The sequence below is a fragment of the Pelodiscus sinensis genome, chromosome 1, assembly GCF_052426305.1.
Source record: "Pelodiscus sinensis isolate ZL-2025 chromosome 1, ASM5242630v1, whole genome shotgun sequence".
NCBI classification, from domain to species: Eukaryota; Metazoa; Chordata; order Testudines; family Trionychidae; genus Pelodiscus; species Pelodiscus sinensis.
Window position 1 is genome coordinate 113467532 of NC_143052.1, and position 19597 is coordinate 113487128.

At 52.1% G+C, this 19597-nt stretch overlaps 2 protein-coding genes across 2 annotated transcripts; one reads left to right on the top strand and one right to left on the bottom strand.

Moving 5' to 3' along the window:
* The first annotated feature begins 5304 nt into the window (after positions 1–5304).
* Positions 5305–9989, top strand: LOC142818341 (perilipin-3-like). Its single transcript, XM_075897436.2, has 8 exons — positions 5305–5354; positions 5928–6007; positions 6333–6528; positions 7181–7263; positions 7414–7645; positions 8124–8320; positions 8566–8688; positions 9175–9989. Exons 2-8 carry the CDS (start codon positions 5945–5947, stop codon positions 9577–9579), a joined length of 1299 nt encoding a protein of 432 aa, XP_075753551.2. The 5' UTR covers positions 5305–5354; positions 5928–5944; the 3' UTR covers positions 9580–9989.
* Positions 9990–15240: 5251 nt separating this feature from the next.
* On the bottom strand, positions 15241–17384 carry LOC142818331 (uncharacterized). The gene is made up of 2 exons (XM_075897354.2): positions 16862–17384; positions 15241–15842 (listed from the first exon to the last, which is right to left on the bottom strand). Exons 1-2 carry the CDS (start codon positions 17382–17384, stop codon positions 15283–15285), a joined length of 1083 nt encoding a protein of 360 aa, XP_075753469.2. The 3' UTR covers positions 15241–15282.
* Between the last annotated feature and the right edge of the window lie 2213 nt (positions 17385–19597).

Genomic DNA, 19597 nt, shown 5'->3' on the forward strand with positions numbered 1-19597 from the left:
CTAACTTCCCAGTCTAAATTCCCAGGCTTGTTTCATACCAATAACCACATTTAGAACTCGAAGGCTCTAGATCAACTACTCCCCATTAAACAGGCAGTGGCTTATTGCTAAAATTGGAACAAATTGTTAATATTACTTTCATTTCACATGCCTTAGAATGGCACTTGGCTTTTCAGGAAGCAGCCTGTGATAAAGTAAACAGCTACAGGTAAGCTAAATACTACTTTGTCCAGCTTCACTATCTGGATTGCTCCAGCATGCATGTGTGGGGGTGTGGCTTCTTTACTAAAAGAGGAAGGGAGAGGCAGTCTCAGAACAGGGTTGTCATAGAGGCTTTTGGGTATAGGTGTCCCAGAATATGGGGTAGTGCATGTACCATGATATCAGAATCAGTTGGATCATGAACACCACCTACACTATCACTGTCCCCAACTATTGGAGCAGCATATATGGATATGACAGTAAAGATTGTACTAGGAATTTTACACCTTGTGCACAGTGGCTACTTTGAATACTCCATGTACTAGGCAGCTTTTGCCACAACTGTGGCTTTTCACTTGGTTACTGTATTTTTTTCCATCTTATACAATACATTTAAACTCTTCTTCTCAATGGAAGGGGGCAGTTTAATTAGAGAACATGGCCTATGCTAAATATACTATGTACCTTGAACACCCAGGTCTTGACCTGTGTGTAGTTAAGGATAGTGAGACAGTGCTCCACTCAGCAATGTAGGACTTCCCTGAACCACAACCACTTTCACAAAGGCATTCCATCCTTTAAAATGCAAGAAAGGGAGGGATTTTTCCTCAACAACCCAAGTCATAGGGATCATGCAGTGCTGAGTAGAACTACAACCACTCCTTCACAACTGAGTGCCTGTAAGGGAACTGTGGGTTTATACTAACCCCCAGGCCAGACTTGAGTGACAGCTTACTAGCTTGTTGGTCTCAGATCCTAGGATATTCCCAGTCTAATAGCCCCTTGTGAATCTCCTAAACTGCTCCTCTAGAGAGAATTGTTCCAGAAGCCTAAAGTGCTAAGGCTGGCACGAGTGCATTCCTACACTAGAAAATCAGCTATATTGGCTCAGGGTGTCCCCCTCATCTATGTGCTACATCCTTAGAACCCCCATAGCAGGGGCACAGCCTGTTACAATATGATGTACAGGCAGTCCCTGGGTTACATACAGATTCAACTTACATACAAGATAGGGACAGTAGGTTTGTTCTTAAGTCGGAACTGGTGTCCAGATTCAGCCTGGTGAATCTGATCAGCAGCTGATTCCAGGAAGCCCGGGGCAGAGCGACTCTGCCGCGGGCTTCCTGTAGTCAGCTGCTGGTCAGTTTCAGCAGCGGCTGAATTGACGCCTGGGGCAGAGCAGCTGGTGTTCTGCTGGGATGCTTCAGTAGCTCCACTCCTCGGTGCTACTGGACCAATCCAGCAGCACCCAAGCTGCTCTGCCCCAGGCATCCTGATTCAGCCACTCCTGAAACTGACCAGCAGTGGCTGAATCAGGACACCTGGGGCAGAGCAGCTGGGGTGCTGCCGGGTTGGTCTAGTAGCGCCCAGAGCGGTAATGCAGGACCAACCGGTAGCGCCGCAGCTGCTCTACCACAGGCATCCAGAGAAAAGCCTGGGGAGGGGTGCACTAGCTGTGTGCCCCACTCCCCACCCCAGCAGACCAGGGAGACGCGGGCGGCGGACCGAGATGCACTACGGTCCCGCCGCCTGGGTCCTCCACGGCTTTGCTCCACGTTTCCCTGGACTGCTGGAGACCAGCAGGCTGGGGAGCAAAGACAGCCACGGCGCGTCTGGGCTGTCCCGCTGCCCGCGTGCTCCACGGCTTTGCTCCACGTCTCCCTGGTCTGCTGGGAGGCTTCCCCCCCCCAGCAGACCAGGGAGACGCGGAGCAGTTTTTCTCACCCTGGAGAAAGCAGGGGGCGAGACCCCGTTCTCTTAGGCGAGTAAATCCCTGTTTGTAATTGCGAATCCGACAAGTCGGATCCGAGGAACTCGGGGACTGCCTGTATTAGTTATTAACAGTTGAATCATGCTGGAAGGGTATAACAAGTGGGGCTCCACAGGGGTCTGTTTTGGGACCAGTTCTGATCACGCTTAATGATTTAGATATTGGCATAGAGTACACTTAAGTTTGCAGATGATATCAAGCTGGGAGAGGCTGCAACTGCTTTGGAGGATAGGGTCAATTCAAAATGATCTAGAGAATCAGTCTGAGGTAAATAGAATGAAGTTTAATAATGACAAATGTAAAGTGCTCCACTTACAAAGGAACAATCCTGTTCTCCATTCTTCCCAGTTAGCATAGCCAGAGGTATGGTGGTATCTGATCAAAAAAGGAATCCAGGGAGCTTCAGTCTGCACCACTGAGCAGGCAGTTAAAAATCCAGTTGGTGGCACAGGAGGTTTCTGGGCTCGAGACAGACTCCTTCACTCACTTGGCTCTGCATGATTCCTGGAAGCAGCCATCAGGTCCCTCTGGGCTCCATGTGGTGTCAGCTGCCATTGGACAGGACCTGGGACCAATGGGAGCTGCAGGGGTGGTGCCTGCAGGCACAAAGACAGCACACAACCAACTTCCACCTAGGGATCACAGGAACTAGAGCAGCACCACCCCCAGATCCTGCAGGCTCCAGCCCTGATTGCTTCACCTTCTGCCCCCACAGGTACTCAAGCAATACCAAGTAAATCTGCCATTCATGTGACACTAGATTATGGAAAAACTTTTGAAATATAAAAGCAGCAAAAATAGCTGGGTAGACAGCAGCCTGCTCCTGCAGAGAGAGCCTGACATGGTAGCTTGGAAATGTTAGATCTGCCCTATTCAGCTAAGGAGGGTAACTCCCCTGCCAAGTGATGGTGAGAGACATGTCCAGGTTTTTAACAGTTTGACTGCTGATCAAAGTAAGGGAGAAAGGAGAGGGAGGATTGTGGATCTGCATCATCTGCTGGGAGAAGCATCTCAGTTTCATTTTCACAGTGAGAGTGGATGGCATCAGGGAACTATTCATGCTCCCATGGCCACACTCTGACCCTTGGGGGTAAAGGGCCAGATGCCACCAAGCATATAGAGCCCAGCTAGCCATTGGGTTCCAACAGGAACAGCAAGGGCCAGGTAAACAGTTCCCTCTTTTGGGCTGGATGCTGCTCTGTCCTCACCAGGAGGCTGGGTACCAGCCCAGGCAGACATCACAGTTCTAGTCAATGGAGAGTCTCAAGCTTTTTTTTTTCTCTTCAGTATTGTGAGGTAGGGATAACTGAGATTGACCTATCACATGACTGGGCTCCAGGCATGTGACTCTTGGGTCTCCATCTCACTCTGCACATGCCCGGGGTGTGTCTGAAACTTCCTGAGAGGGACCCACGGCCAAAGATCCCAGCAGAGCAAGCACAGTCCTGTTCTGAGCACCTGCACAGTCTGCTCTGAGTAGCACCTCACACGGGCAGGGCTTGGATCGTGGGAAGGGACAGAGCCACCAGTTTTTGTCCCAATTCAAGCCTGAGGGAGAACAATGAAGGGGTGTCAGAGGGAGAAATATTCTTTTCTCCCACCCATCCCTTTTAGAGAACATGTCCCTCTTTTCTGAATGGGGGCTGAAAGAGGAGAGGGGAGAAAGCTATTCTGGTTGCCCAACCCATTTCTTGTTCTCAAACAAAATGGTTCACTGTCTATCTAAGGCAGGGGTAGGTAAAATACAGCCGGTGGGTTGAATCCATCTCATTGAACTACCAGATCCTGTCTGTAGCCCAGCGAGAGCCAAAGGCGGGCTCCCTGCTTTCCCTAACCACACATGCTCCTCAAAGTGGCTGGTTGCAAGGCCCATGTTCATTTCTCAGCACTAGGAGCTGGGAAGGGGAGAGACCTTGCATGTTGCCCTTGCCCCAGCACAATCTCTCAGCTCCCATTGGCCAGCTTGAAACCTGGAGCAGGAGTACAGGAGGGGGAGCAGAGGATTTTTAGTCAATGGGAGCTGTGAGATTGTGCTGGGTTCAGGACAGTGCATGAAGCCTGCCCTCCACCCCACCTCAGGGCACTTAGAGCAGCACAAGGGCCCTGCAGCTGGATGTTTTAAGTGGCATGTGGAGACACAGAGGGCAGGGAGCCTGCCCTGCTGGCCGGACCACTAAGTAAGTGGCCAGAAATTACACTTGGCACCCTATGCCTCCCTCCCCCCAACATTATGCTCCCCCTACTACACCACTGCCTCATGTCTCAACCCAAACCTCTGTACCTCCACTCCTCCACTCTTAGCCTCTCCAAAATCCGGCACCCAAATCCCCTGCCCCAGATCACAATCTCCTCCTGGGTCCTGGACCCAATACCTGTCCAAGATCATAAGCCCCTCTTTCGCCCATACTCCCTCCCAGACCCTCTCCAGCACCCCAGTTCTATACCCAGCACCCCAGGTCTATACTCTGAGCTCCCTTCTGCACCCAACCTCCATCCTAGACCCTGTACCTCATCCATGCACATCATGGGAGAATGCAACTCTTGACCACCTACCACATTCTTGGAATGCCCCCCTTCCTCAAAAATTATAGCCCACTTATCCTTTAATGTGTTTTTAAGGTCCTGATTGCCAGAGTATCTGAGCACTTCAGACAACGACTATAAAGCCCAGAAGTCCTGTTACCCCCACTGTGCATAGGGGAATTGAGAGGCTAAGTGACTTGCCCAAGGTCACACAGGAGGTAGAAAAATGGATAAAATTGAACTAAGCTCAAATCCTAGGTTAGTGCCCTAAACCCTGGAGAAAACTACCAATCTTTAGAGTGCCACTCTGTGGTACAGTGTCTGGTTTTTACTTTGAAACTGGCCAACATGCAGAGGAAGCAGGCGCATGGCTCTCTGCAACCTCACCCCCAGAGATGGTTTATATTTGGCAGGGATTTATTTTTTTCTAGCTTTGTCAAAATAAAAGTTGAAGCGCTGTTTCAATATGTTCCCCTTTCCTCTCCCTTTCACCATTAGAAAAGGCAATGGAAGTCAATTGCTTTTTAAGTCCTACTGGTGCTTTTATCCATTCTCACTAGCAACTGTTTCAAGGCAGGCTGTGGAATCAAAGTGAGTTCAGCTGGGTGGCAGCAAACGACCCAGGCAGGTTAATTGGAATCACCTATGGTGAAGATCTCACGCCCAGACTTTGCCGTCCCCAAGGGATTTCTATTCTCTTATTGGTCAGAGAAGTGGAAGCCTTCTTTTCATTGGCTCCCTCTGAACTGTCAGTCCTGAGTGTTTCACCCCCTACACTTAAAGCACGACATCACCAAATGTGTATAAAATCCTGCCAGATGGTAAGGAGAGTAAGGCAGTGTTTGGAAAACTGAGAAAGGTTAGTGGGGGTGTTGTGGGACTTGTTAGTAACAGGGCTTTTTGTTTATATTGTTCCCTGGCTAGGGCTGTGTAGTCATGCTGCTAAGAAAGTTTGGATGTGGGGCTGTGTTTATATTATTAAGATGCTGCAAGCAGAATGTGGTTTGGAAAGCAGAGTCTGGGATGCTTAATAATGTTTGTTGACTATAAGCCCCTGCTTTGGTGAAGGACAGTATCAGATCAAGTTTTATTTTCATACCAGTAAGTGCTGATTACTAGATGTAGTAGTAATTATGTACTTGCTGCCTTCCATGGGCTTATTAAAGTAGAACAGTTTCTATGGCTCAGTGATGTGACAGAATTCTCCTGCTTTCTCCTTATCTTTAGCAGAACTGAAATGCTTTTAAGAAGCAGTGACAGTGTACGTACTAAAGAGCAAATATTTCTCTAAAGAGGGGCTCCTTGTTAATCTGTGGGAGGGATGGCCATTTTGTTGTCACTTCATGGAGCAGAACAACCTTCTTGTCTCTGAGTGCTGTAACTCCAGGGATAGTTATGGCTTGTAATGTAGCCTCTCTTTGCCTTGTCTCAGGCCTATCTGACTAGACCATGACTTCTAATGGAAAGGATACCAATATGTCTTCTCCAAAGCACAAGGAGGAGGAGCAACAGGTGGGTATTTCCTCTTAAGCCTCACTGTTCTGTCTGCAAGTTGAACCATACAGTTGGCTGTTGATTAATAGCAGGCTCCACACATGGATACCTTGGTGGATGTTTTGTTTTGTTTTGACTTTTGATCTAGTGTTATCACTCCAATGTCAGAAGCAGTTCTTTAGCCCACGTGCTCTACAGCCTTTCACACCATCATATAATCTTTTGATTGGGGGGGGGGGGCGCAAACATAGTCAAGGGTATAACCACTTGACCAAGCAATGGGTCAGCTCCAGGACTGGCCCTTGCTTCCCTGACTGAATTGTTCTCCCCCTTGCCTCACTAGAATGTCCTGAAGAGGGTGGCCAATCTCCCTGTGGTCAGCACTGCCTGTGACCTGGCTGCCACTGCCTACACCTCCACCAAGGAGAGCCATCCCTATGTGAAGTCTCTCTGTGACATGGCAGAGAAGGGAGTGATCTCCCTAACCAGTGTTGCAGCCAGCAGTGAACAGCCAGCTCCACCTGCACTTGAACCTCAGGGTGAGTAAAGTCTGTAACTGTCTGAAGCAGAACTTTCTATTTGTGTGTTTGTATGACACAATCTCTTGACCGTAGGGTCTCAAGATCAAAAGGCAGGTAGCAGTGGGGCTAATGTGACTGTAGGAATGATTGAGCAGCCCTGAGATACTAGAAGCAGGTGTTTCTAACGACTAGTACGGCACATGCAGTCATCTCCACTACTGCCGGGTGGTGAAGATTCATGTTAAGCAGTTGCTCAATGGGAACAGAAATGACCATCCTTACTCATTCCCTTCATGAGATCACTTCATTGAACCTTTTAGAGCAAAGGTGTTGTAAACCTCTGGGTGCCTGCCAGAGGGCTGAGCTGGAGATAAGTTAGTGCTTGACTATGGAGTGAGACCTTTACACTCAGTCTTACAGCTTTGGAGACTGTCCAGGACGAGCATCCTTACACCAGGAGATCTCTTAGCCTGGGTAGAGGGAGGCAATCACTGCACTGGGAAGACGGGGAAATCCCCTGGTAAACTGAGATTAGTTGCAAGTGTCAATGTGCAGCTTCTTCAACCCTAATGGTTGCTGCCTGAGCACATGACAGATGTGAGCCAGATGCTGCTTTGCAGTAGCAAAACTGACCGTTAAGGCAACTACGTCCTGGTGTCTCGTCCTACAGAAGCAACAGGAACGGAGTCGGCTTCTGAAGTACCAGACAAAGTGGAGGAGAATCTACCAACCCTTCAAGAGACGGCTGAGAAGGTAACTCACCCCACACAGTGACATGGCCAGGGCTTAGACAAGCAATACTGCTCTGCTTCCTCCAGCAAAAGGCCGTGCCACCACTTTGAGCATGAGCATCTAGTCTTGCTCTGAATTACTGATCATGCCTTGCTGGATCTTTCCCTCTAGGCCATGTCAGACACACTGACAGATATCAAGGAGAGCATGACCAGAGTGGTGGACATGACCAAGGAGGCCATGCAGGATGGTATGAAGACCACCAGATCAGTGGTAGCAGAGGGCATGAGCACCGTTGGGGAGTCGAGAATGGGCCAACTGGCTGTAAGTGGGATGGAAGCCATGCTGGAGAAATCTGAAGCGCTCTTGGATCACTACCTCCCCATGACTGAGGATGAACTAGGTCAGAGCACAGGAATGATGGGGCAAATTTCTTTGAAAAAGCAGGGTCACTCTCCCTCTGGTCCAACCTCCTCTAGGTGTCTCAGTCTTGTCCTACAGTAACTTCATATTGTAATGCTCATGCCTCAGTGGGCATGTACCCAGATTAAATGACAAGATGGTCCTGGAGGGGAAGCATGAGACAGATGGGGGAAGAATAGACCTTATCCAAATGCTCAAAACCAGGCTTGGTGGTCTGTAGTGGAGTTAGTAATAGAGATGCAGCAGTGTTAGTCTGGTCTTGCTGAAACAAGACAGGACTATGCAGCACTTTAAGACTGTCTTGTGTTAGTGGGGTTAACTATTGCTCCTCTTAAAGGCTGAGGTTACTTCCATGGTATTAAAAGGTGCTAGGAAGCTCTGGCTCCAAGAGTTCGGGGTAGGACAGTGCAACTTGTGCTCCTTCCCCCAACATCTAATCTGAACAACCTTCCCTCTAGCGGAACTTGCGGAATCTGTGGAAGGGGCTGAAGTGTCTGCGGCACAACCACAAGAGCATCGCAGCTACTTTGTGCGTTTAGGTTCCCTGTCCACCAAACTCCGCCAGCGCGCCTACCGCTATTCCCTGGACAAGATGAGATGCACCAGCCACAGCATCAGTGAGGCGCTTTCCCAGCTTCAACAAACCATGGGACTGGTAAGGACTTCTTGAGGCCAGACCCTTCTGACAAATACAGAAAGCAGCCGGCCTCTGATTCCCTTCCCTCTTCATATGCTCCCCCTTAAGGCAGGGAAGACTTCAACTCCCTCCTTCTGGACCAGGGCTCAATGAGGCTGTGTGCTCTGACTAGATCTCTTCTTGCTGCATTTGAGCATACCCATCTGAGGGCTGGCAAATGACAAATGCTGACATGTGCTGTTGTAACTTAACTCCTCCTCCAGATCGAACACCTCAAGCAAGGTGTGACGCTACAAGATGTCCAGGAGAAGTTCCAGCACGTGTGGCTGAACTGGAGCAGAAAGCAGGCAAAAGGCAGTGAGATCACAGACTTGCCGAACACAGAGGTAGGTGCTTGGCTTGCCCATCTGACTAAAAGTAGATAGTATTCTGGTCCTGATGACTATTGAGCAGCTGTTGCTCCAAGGAAACATGAGTGATCTCTAGGGCCTGTCGACTGAGAATGCTGAGCATAACAAAGACTTACTTGCTTAGAGATCCTTAAGTTTGTCACATGAGCAAACTGTGCAGAAAGGCGTTCGGTCACTTAGTTGCTCTCTTAGCTATGTGCATAAGAAGGGGTTTCCTGGACATACCTCTCACTTAGTTACATGGCTTATGGACTGCAGTGGCGATCCAAGAGCTCCTTCATTTATCTAACGGAGCCAGATGGCTCCTTCCCTTCCTCCTGAAAAGGCGTTCTGTAGCTAGTGGGCTTTACATCAGAGACCTTGCTGGTTACTGGCATGGCAAACCCGACTGCAGGAGGTAGCAGTGAGTCTGATGCCTTTTGTGTGAGGAACATAACATACAGCTGCTTGTCTCCCCACCAGGTGGAGTCTGAGACTCTGGCCATGTCCCGCAGCATTTTCCAGCAGCTGCAGGATGCCTACTGGGTGCTAGTATCCAGCATTCAAGGTCTCCCCGCCAACCTTCAGGACAAGGTGCGACAGATGTCCCACAACATGGGAGAGCTCCATGCTTCCTTCTCCACTGCCAGCTCCTTCCAGGATCTCTCCAGCAGCCTCCTGACCCAGAGCCAGGAGATGGTGACCAAGGCCCAGGAATATGTGGATGAGCTGATGGCGTATGTGATGCAGGATATGCCTCTGTCTTGGATTGTGGGACCCTTTGCCCCATCGGGGAAGGGCTCTGCAGATTCCCTGGCACCACAAAATCAGGAAACTGAAGCTAAGGAGACAGAAGTTGTAGTGGCATCCGAGTCTAAGGAGCCTTGAGCTGGAAACCATTTCAGCTTGGAAGCCGGAGGGCAGAGTTCCTCCCTATCCACCAATTCAGTCTCCTTTGCCTTCATGTACACTAGCCCTGTATGTCCTGCCGAAGTAGGCTAGCACCAGGAATCCCTGTGCTTGGATGTCTGCAACTTCTGGCAGGGTGACTAGTCCTCCTGCTAGATAGTAATGAATAATGTACTTCAGCTGGCTACCTGTTCCTGTGTCTCTTGGCTCACATGCCTAAATCTGAAGGAAGGGTTCTGGCAAAGTAATAACTTAGACACAAGAACCATCTGAAGCCCGAGCTGCATAACCTAGCGTGTTGTGGATGCTAGAATGTAGATTTCTTATCTTTATACTAGTTTGTACTTACTACCACCCTGTCTTCAAAATAAAATGTCACTGCATTTGAATAGTGGTGTCTCCTCATGTCTAAGTGTCTTCCAGGTCTATAGTAGGTGATTTGTGCACAGACTAGTCCTGCTGTAGACATCCTCATTTTTCAGTAGCAGAAACTGCTGTTAGTGTGGCCGGACACTTAGTCTAACTTCCCAGGCTTGTTTCATACCAACCAAATCTAGAGCCTTAATTTCCTGAAGTTCTAAATCAACTATTCCCCTTTAAACATGCAGTGGCTTCTTGCAAAAATTAGAACAAATCATTAATATTTCATTTCACATGCCTTAGAATGGCACTTGGTTTTTCAGGAAGCAGCCTGTTATAAAGTAAATAGCTACAGGTAAGCTTAAATACTACTCTAACCAGCTTCACTATCTGGATTGCTACAGCATGCAGGTGGTGGGGTTTTTTGGCGGGGAAGGGTTAAAGGGGAGGGAGAGGCAGGCAGTCTCACAACAGGGTTGTCATAGGAGAGGCTTTTAGGCATAGGTGTTCCAGACTATGGGGAGAGCATGTGCTGTAATATCAGAATCAGTTAGATCATGAATACCACCTACACTATCACTACCCCCTAACTATTGGAGCAGCATATCTGGATATGACAGTAAAGGTTGTACTAGGAATTTTACACCTTGTGCACAGTGGCTACTCTGAATACTCCATGTACTATACAGCTTTTGCCACAACTGTGGCTTTTCACTTGGAAAAAAATACAGTAACCATCTTATGCAATACATTTAAAACTCTCCTCAAAGGAAGGGGGCAGTTGGGTTAGAGAACATGGCCTATGCTAAGTATACCACATACCTTGCACATCCAGGTCTTGGCCTGTGTGTGGGGCTTTTAAGGATAGTGAGACAGTGCTCCACTCACCAATGTAGGACTTCCCTGAACCACAACCACTTTCACAAAGGAGTTCCATCCTTTAAAATGCAAGAAATAAAAAAGGGAGGGATTTTTCCTCAACCCAAGTCATAGGGATCATGCAGTGCTGAGTAGAACTACAAACACTCGTTCACAACTGAGTGCCTGTAAGGGAACTGCGGGTTTATACTAACCCCAGGCCAAACTTGAGTGACAGAGCTTACTAGCTAGTGCGTCTCAGATCCTAGGCTATTCCCGGTCCTAATAGTCCCTTGTGAATCTCCTAAGCTGCTCCTCTAGAGAGAATTGTTCCAGAAGCCTAGAGTGCCAAGGCTGGCAGGAGTGCATTCCTACACTAGAAAATCAGCTACACTGGCTCAGGGTGTCCCCTTCATCCATGTGATTCATCCCTGGAACACCCATAGCAGGGACGCAGCCTGTTATATGATGTATTAGTTATTAACAGTTCAGTCATGCTGGAAGGGTATAACAAGTGGGGCTCCACAGGGGTCTGTTTTGGGACCAGTTCTGAGCATGTTTAATGATTTAGATATTGACACAGAGTACACTTAAGTTTGCAGATGATACCAAGCTGGGAGGGGCTGCAACTGCTTTGGAGGATAGAGTCAATTCAAAATGATCTAGAGAAACAGAATGAAGTTTAACAAGGACAAATGCAAAGTGCTCCACTTACAAAGGAACAATCCTGTTCTCCATTCCTCCCATTTAGGGTAGCCACATGTATGGTGATTATAACCAGTGTATCTGATCAAAAAAGTGGCCCAGTGTAGACACAGCCAGTGAGAGTGGATGGCATCAGGGAACTATTTACACTTCCATGGCCACACTCTGACCCTTGGGGCTAAAGAGCCAGATGCCACCAATCCCACAGAGCCCAGCTAGCCATTGCCCTGCTGAAGTCAAGGGAGGATGGGTGGGTGGGCAAACAACAGGAACAGCAAGGGCCAGGTAAAAAGTTCCCTCTTTTGGTCTGGATGCTGCTTCGCCCTCTGCAGGAGGCTGGGTACCAGCCCACGCAGACATCACAGTTCTAGTCAATGGAGAGTCTCAAGCTTTTTTTTTTTGCAGTTTTGTGAGGTAGAGATAGCTGAGATTGACCTAATCACATGACTGGGCTCCAGGCATGTGACTCTTGTGTCTCCATCTCACTCTGCTCATGCCCGGGGTGTGTCAGAAACTTCCTGAGAGGGACCCACGGCCAAAGTTCCCAGCAGAGCAAGCACAGTTCTGTCCTGAGCACCTACACAGACTGCTCTGAGTAGCACCTCACACGGGCAGGGCTTGGATCATGGGAAGGGACAGAGCCACCAGTTTTTGTCCTAATTCAAGCCTGAGGGAGAACAATGAAGGGGTGTCAGAGGGAGAAATATTCTTTTCTCCCACCCATCCCCTTAAGGCAGGCATGTCCAAAGTCCGGCCCGCGGGCCAATTGCGGCCCGTGTTCTGGTTTAATATGGCCCCACAGGTAATTTGGCAATATCTATCTTTTAAGGCCCCCAACGAATCCATATGTATTGAGATGAATACATTGTAAAATCTCAGTTAATGTCAGTTGGTCTAAATCAGTTATAAATATATTTGGACACAACGGCTACGTCTACACTGGCATGAATTTCCGGAAATGCTTAAAACGGAATACATTCCGTTTTCAGCTTTTCCGGAAAAGGAGCGTCTACATTGGCCACGGAGTTTCCGCGATAACGATGCGCTTTTCCGGAAAAGCGCGTCTACATTGGCGGCGCGCTTTTCCGGAAAAGCAAAAAGCCCGGAACCATTTTGAAAAGGGCAAAGGCCACCAGACCTTTCCGGGGGCGGGGCCGGAGCTCCGTCCAGACGCGTGGTTAAAGGGGTCTCGCTGGGCAGCCGTTTGTCTCGTGCTCCCGTGCCTTGTGACCTCTGCCAGAGACTGGCACCCTTCACAGGGTCGGTGGCTGCCCTGTGAGTTTTGGGGACACCACCCTTTGGCCCCCCCACCAGCTTTTCCTGGCATTTTATTTTTTCTGCTCTGCACTGTCTGCTATGGAGCCGTGGATGGCCATGTACCTGCTCGGGCCCCTGTTAGACCTGTACAGGTGCCTGGAGCTCGTGCTGCAGGCTGGTGCCCTGCTGTACACATACCAGGAGGCAGAGATTGCCTTGGACTCCCTCACCAGGGAGGTCCTGGCAACCGCGTGGCATCAGCACCCAACGATAGACTGGCCCATTTGGACTTTGGAAACGAGCACCGACTGGTGGGACCGTGTGGTCCTCGGACGATGGGACGACTACCAGTGGGTCCGGAATTTCCGAATGAGAAAGCGGACCTTTTTGATGCTGTGCACCTGGCTGACCCCCGCGCTGCAGAGAACCGCCACCCGGCTGCGGGCACCCATCCCCGTCAACAAGAGGGTTGCCATCGCGCTGTGGAAGCTGGCCACACCGGACAGCTACCGCTCGGTGGCACACCAGTTCGGGGTGGGAAGATCCACCGTTGGTGTTATCGTCATCCAGGTAAGTCCCAGGGGGAGTGAGATAGGGGAGGGTGCTCCACTCCAGGCCCAGGGACACCCAAGACTCCAGGCTGGGTCGCTCAGGGGTTTCGACCGTCCCTCCCTTGCACCGGCCCACTGGTGGGGGGGGGGCGTGGGGCGAGGGGGGCCCTGTGTGTGTGTGTGTGTGTGTGTGTGTACAGAGGGAATCAAGGGGGGGACCCAAGGGAGCGCACACTCACCCCTGGCTGTATGTAATGTGTTCCCTTGTGTTTCTCTGCACCCTTCTGCAGGTCGTCCACGCCATCAACGACGTCCTGCTGCCAAGAATCATCCGCCTGCGCGATGTCGATGAGACCATGGCCGGCTTCGCTGCCCTCGGGTTCCCCAACTGCGGGGGAGCCCTGGACGCCACCCACATCGCCATCCGGGCCCCGGAGCATCGAGCGGGCCATTTCATGAACCGCAAGGGGTACTGCTCCATCGTCCTGCAAGCCCTCGTGGATCACCGGGGTCGCTTCCTGGACATCTACGGCGGCTGGTCCGGCCGGGCACACGACGCCCGCATCCTCCGGAACTCAGGACTGTTTCAGAGGTTGGAGGCGGGCACCTACTTCCCCCGGCGGGACTTGACTGTCGGGAATGTGCCGATGCCCATCTGCATCGTCGGGGATGCGGCCTACCCCCTGATGCCCTGGCTCATGCGGCCCTACACGGGGCAGCCGGACCAGAACCGGGCCCGGTTCAACGACCGCCTCAACCGGGCCCGAAACCCAGTGGAGCTGGCGTTTGGACGGTTAAAAGCCCGCTTCCGTTGTTTGCTCACCCGTCTCGACATGGGTGAGCAGAATGCAACAGAAGTGCTGGCCGCGTGCTGCGTGCTCCACAATATTGTGGAGCGCAGTGGGGAGGCCTTCCTCCCTGCATGGGTGGCAGCTGAGGCACAGACCTTGGACCAGCCCGACACAGCTGCCATCCGCCAGGCGCGCCAGGAGGCGGTGCGCATTAGAGAGGCCCTGGTGGACATGTTTGCCCAAGCCCCGTAGCAGGGTCGCTTGGGTCACCCCAGAGTACTCCGTCCCAGCTCCTACCCTTCCCCACCTCCTCCCCTTACCTCCCCCCTCCCCATAGTATAGTAAAGCGTCGGGTCACAGCACATCGCGGCCGTCATCGAGTCTGTTCGTCGGGTGCGTCGGGTGTAGTTAGGGTTTTTCTTTTAAGTTAGGCTAGGGTTTAGGCCACCATCGCCGTCCTGAGGAACAGCCAACAGGATTTGGGACTTGTGTCGAAGGCTTACATCAGTGCCATCTTCAATGGATCTCCTGGCTGTTCCTCTCCTGAGGCCCGGAAGGACCAAAGGATCGAGGTGGCCAGCAACACCACAGTCATCCGTCGAGGGATCTCCTGGCTGTTCCTCTCCTGAGGCCCGGAAGGACCAAAGGATAGAGGTGGCCAGCAACACCACAATCGTCCTCCCTGCGCCTAACTTATGTTTTTGAATGTGTACTGTACTGCATATTGTAACCATTTTTTTCTGCTTGTTTGTTGCTATGTAAATATAGTTTCTGGTTTACATCTTTACTGAAAAGTCTCAAGTATTTCTTTATGTGCCGCGAACCAATGACCACTGAAAAAGCCCCCCCCCCCCCCGGTGATAGAGTCATGAATTTGTTGTCCACAGTTGTAACCCTCTTTAAATTGAAGTGGCTAATTGGCATCTCACATAATTTCTGTACAGTTACTAGAGGAACACAATAACCACACAAGATTGAAATGAAAACAGAACTTTTTATTTACAAAGGAGGGGGGGGGAGCTTTAACTGTGAGAAGGAGGGGGGGACCTTTAACTGCGAGAAGGAGGGGGGGGGAGCTTTAACTGCGAGAAGGAGGGGGGGACCTTTAACTGCGAGAAGGAGGGGGGGGAGCTTTAACTGCGAGAAGGAGGGGGGGGCAGTTACTGGGACGGGTGGCCCCTGCGAGCGCCCCTCTGGGGGCGGACCTGCCCACGCTGGGCAGACCGCGTTGGGGCAGCCTGCACGCTGAGGTGCCCACGAGTAGGAGCACGAGTAGGAGCACGAGTAGGAGCACGGTCTTCAGGGTCAGGAGCAGGACCATGAGCAGGGTCAGGGTCAGGAGCAGGAGCAGGAGCAGGAGCAGGGAGAGGAGCAGGAGCTGGGAGAGGAGCAGGGATAGGAGGGGGCATGGGCTGTGCTCCCGGAGGGATGGCGGGGGCATGCGGTCCGGCCATGCCATAGTGGATGGCATGTATTAAATGTGCCGTCAGGGTGCCCATTGTGGCACGCATCTCGCGGCATTCCTCCAGGAACGCAGCCCATCCCTCCTGCCGCCACTCCTGGTCCCCCTGCACACGCTCCGCAATGGAGGTCTGGATCCCCTCCACCGCGGTGACATGACGCCGAAGCAGCTGGTCCCGGTGTCGGAGCCTGGTCCTCCGGGCTTGGGCAGCTGGGGGTGCCGCTGCTGCTGGAGTCGCTGGTCTGGTGCTGGGTCCCGCTGCAGGGAAGAGAAGAAAGGACGGGTCAGTCAGGCAGGCCATCCACTGTCCCCACACTTCCATGCCCTCCACCCCAGAGCCCCAGGTGACCGCACAGTTGTGGCTTGGGCCCACTCAGTTCCCCTCCTGCTCCCGGGGGGTGTTGTATGTTGGCAAGAAGGACCACCCCTGGGAGTAGGGTCCTCCTTGCAGTATTGTAAGCACCGGTCTGTATCCTGGCTCCGTGCAGGGCAGGAGGGTGCTTGTGCTGCGTTCACCTGTGGAACTCCCTGCCGGTGGACACTGTGAAAAGCTTAGGGCTAATCACTGGTGTTTGACAGGGAGCGAGATGCATCCCCACGCAGTGCCTGGGAGCACACCTGTCAGTGGCGGTCTGGGCTCTCAGATCCCATTGCGTGCGATATCTCCTGGTCAGAACCAGAAAGGGTGACTGGGTGGGGGGATGTCCCATCCTTGCAGCAAAACTCAGGGGCCCATCTCCCTCCCACTATCCCTCCCGCAAGCCTGGTAGCCCAGGGACAGGTGTGGCCGCAGTGGGGACTTCCCTCGGGGAACCTGCCAAGGCACTGGGAGCAGGTGAGCGGCTCGGTGGCGGTCCACGGTCACAGGACTGTGACGCTGCACTTATCCCAGGAGCAGCTGGCTGTGCCTCACAGCCAGGCCTGGGACAGTGTGCCATTCCCTGTGCTGCACCCCTTGGTGGAGCAGCAGGCTCTGGGCTGAGTCCCTCGGGCCCTGGCCGGTTCTAGCCGGCATCCACCCTTCCCCCTGATCCCGCTGAAATGTGTGTGAGAAGCACGGTCCCAGCCGTGCCCGCAGCTGCCTGCCACGGCCACCTGCCGCTCAGTCACCAGGCTGCACGTGGTTGCACGTGCTGCTAACTGCCGCATGCTATGCAGCGTGCAGCTCACGTGGCCTGAGTGACATGCTCTCCCCTTCCCCCCTCCGGACACTTGGGTCTCGCTCCCCCCCGCCCTCCGCCCCCCGCCCTTTGGGAGTGTAACCTTCAAAGACTCACCAGTGGGTTCCTCCCCGGCCACAGAGGAGCTGCTGGAGGGGGCCTGCTGGGTGGCAACGCTGGCCTCCTCTCCCGAAGCGCCGCCGCTGTCGTCTTCCTCCTCCGGTTCGGTGGGACGAATGATCGGGGGGTGCTGGCAGGTGTCAACGGGGACAGCTGGGCCTTGCGGGGCTGGCTCGCCCAAAAATGAGTTCAGCCGCTCAAAATAGGGGCAGGCATCAGGCCCTGCTCCCCTCCCCTCCGTGGCCCGCACGTACCCCAGCCGCAACTCCTTAACCTTCGAGCGGACCTGCTCGCAGTTGCGGCTGGGGTGCCCTTGCTGGGCGAGGTTCCGGGCCATCCGGGTGTACAGCTCAGCATTCCGGCGGCGGGACTGGAGGTCATGGAGACCCTCCTCCTCCTCCCACAGGTCCAGGAGGGCCTCCAGCTCCCTGGGGGTCCAGGATGGGGCCCTGCGCTTCCGGCCCCTGGGGGCTTCCTCCTCTGCCCCGGGTGACGGTGGCTGACCACCTCGAGCTGCCATGCCTCTGCTGAGGTGGCTGGGCAGCACACTTGCCACGTCGCAGAGCTGGGAAGGGAGGTCTCTGAGGGCCTCCTGCCACGTGCGGCCAGTAGCGTGCTGGCTCTTTAAGCCCTCGGGTAATGCGGAAGTCCGTGGCTTCTACGGGGTCTCCCGCCGTCCAAACCGCTTTTTTACGTTTCTTCTGCTTTTCCGGAAAAGCTGTCTACACTGGCCCTTTTCCGGAAAAGCTTTTCCGGAAAAAGGACTTATGCCCGAGCGGGAGCATCGTACGGTTTCCGGAATAGCGGCTGATTTTGTACAGTACAGCATCGTTGCTTTTCCGGAAATTCAAGGGCCAGTGTAGACAGCTCGCGGCTTATTCCGGAAAAGCGGCTGATTCTCCGGAATAAGTGGCCCAGTGTAGACACACCCAAACATGTATACTTGGTGTTATGTTCCTGTTCATATTTTTTGAACTTAAAAGTTGACAGACAACCTTTATTACCAATAATATGTAATGTACTTTACAATGTTCCTGACATATATTTCAGCTTCCTGGATTTTTTTCATCTGGCCTTCAGATATGAAAGGCAGAGTGATTTAACACCTGTTTAGATTTGTGATCCATGTGACGAAATGAAAAGTATGCCGTTTGCAATAAACTTTGCATAAAATAGTTAATTTGCATTTAATTTTAATGGTTCAAAGAATGTCAGGCAAAATGGTCGGCCCTTACGCATGTTCACTTCATCAAATCTGGCCCTCTTTGAAAAAAGTTTGGACTCCCCTGCCTTAAGGGAACATGTCCCGCTTTTCTGAATGGGGCCTGAAAGAGGAGAGGGGAGAAAGCTATTCCGGTTGCCCAACCCACTTCTTGTTCTCAAACAAAATGGTTCACTGTCTATCTAAGGCAGGGGCAGGTAAAATACAGCCGGTGGATTGAATCCATCTCATTGAACTACCAGATCCTGTCTGTAGCCCAGCGAGAGCCAAAGGCGGGCTCCCTGCTTTCCCTAACCACACATGCTCCTCAAAGTGGCTGGTTGCAAGGCCCATGTTCATTTCTCAGCACTAGGAGCTGGGCGGGGGAGAGACCTTGCATGTTGCCCTTGCCCCAGCACAATCTCTCAGCTCCCATTGGCCAGCTTGAAACCTGGACCAGGAGTACAGGAGGGGGAGCAGAGGATTTTTGGTCAATGGGAGCTGTGAGAGTGTGCTGGATTCAGGACAGTGCATGAAGCCTGCCCTCCACCCAACCTCAGGGCACTTAGAGCAGCACAAGGGCCCTGCAGCTGGATGTTTTAAGTGGCGTGTGGAGACACAGAGGGCAGGGAGCCTGCCTGAGGAACCTGCTGGGTTGCTGGCTGGACCACTAAGTAAGTGGCCAGAGATTACACTTGGCACCCCATGCCTCCCTCCCCCCAGCATTATGCTCCCCCTACTACACCACTGCCTCATGTCTCAACCCAAACCTCTGTACCTCCACTCTTAGCCTCTCCAAGACCCGGCACCCAAATCCCCTGCCCCAGATCACAAACTCCTTCTGGGTCCTGGACCCAATACCTGTCCAAGATCACAAGCCCCTCCTTCGCCCATACTCCCTCCCAGACCCTCTCCAGCTCCCCAGTTCTATACCCAGCACCCCAGTTCTATACCCAGCACCTCAGTTCTATACCCTGAGCTCCCTTCTGCACCCAACCTCCATCCCAGACCCTGTACCTCATCCATGCACATCATGGGAGAATGCAACTCTTGACCACTTACCACATTCTTGGAATGCCCCCCCTCCTCAAAAATTATAGCCCACTCCTCATTTTTAGGTCCTGATTGCCAGAGTATCTGAGCACCTCAGACAACGACTATAAAGCCTAGAAGTCCTGTTACCCCCACTGTGCATAGGGGAACTGAGAGGCTAAGTGACTTGCCCAAGGTCACACAGGAGGTAGAAAAGTGGATAAAATTGAACTTAGCTCAAATCCTAGGCTAGTGCCCTAAACCCTGGAGAAAACTACCAATCTTTAGAGTGTCACTCTGTGGTACAGTGTCTGGGTTTTACTTTGAAACTGGCCAACATGCAGAGGAAGCAGGCGCATGGCTCTCTGCAACCTCACCCCCAGAGATGGTTTATATTTGGCAGGGATTTATTTTTTCTAGCTATGTGAAAATAAAAGTTGAAGCTCTGTTTCAATATGTTCCCCTTTCCTCTCCCTTTCACCATTAGAAAAGGCAATGGA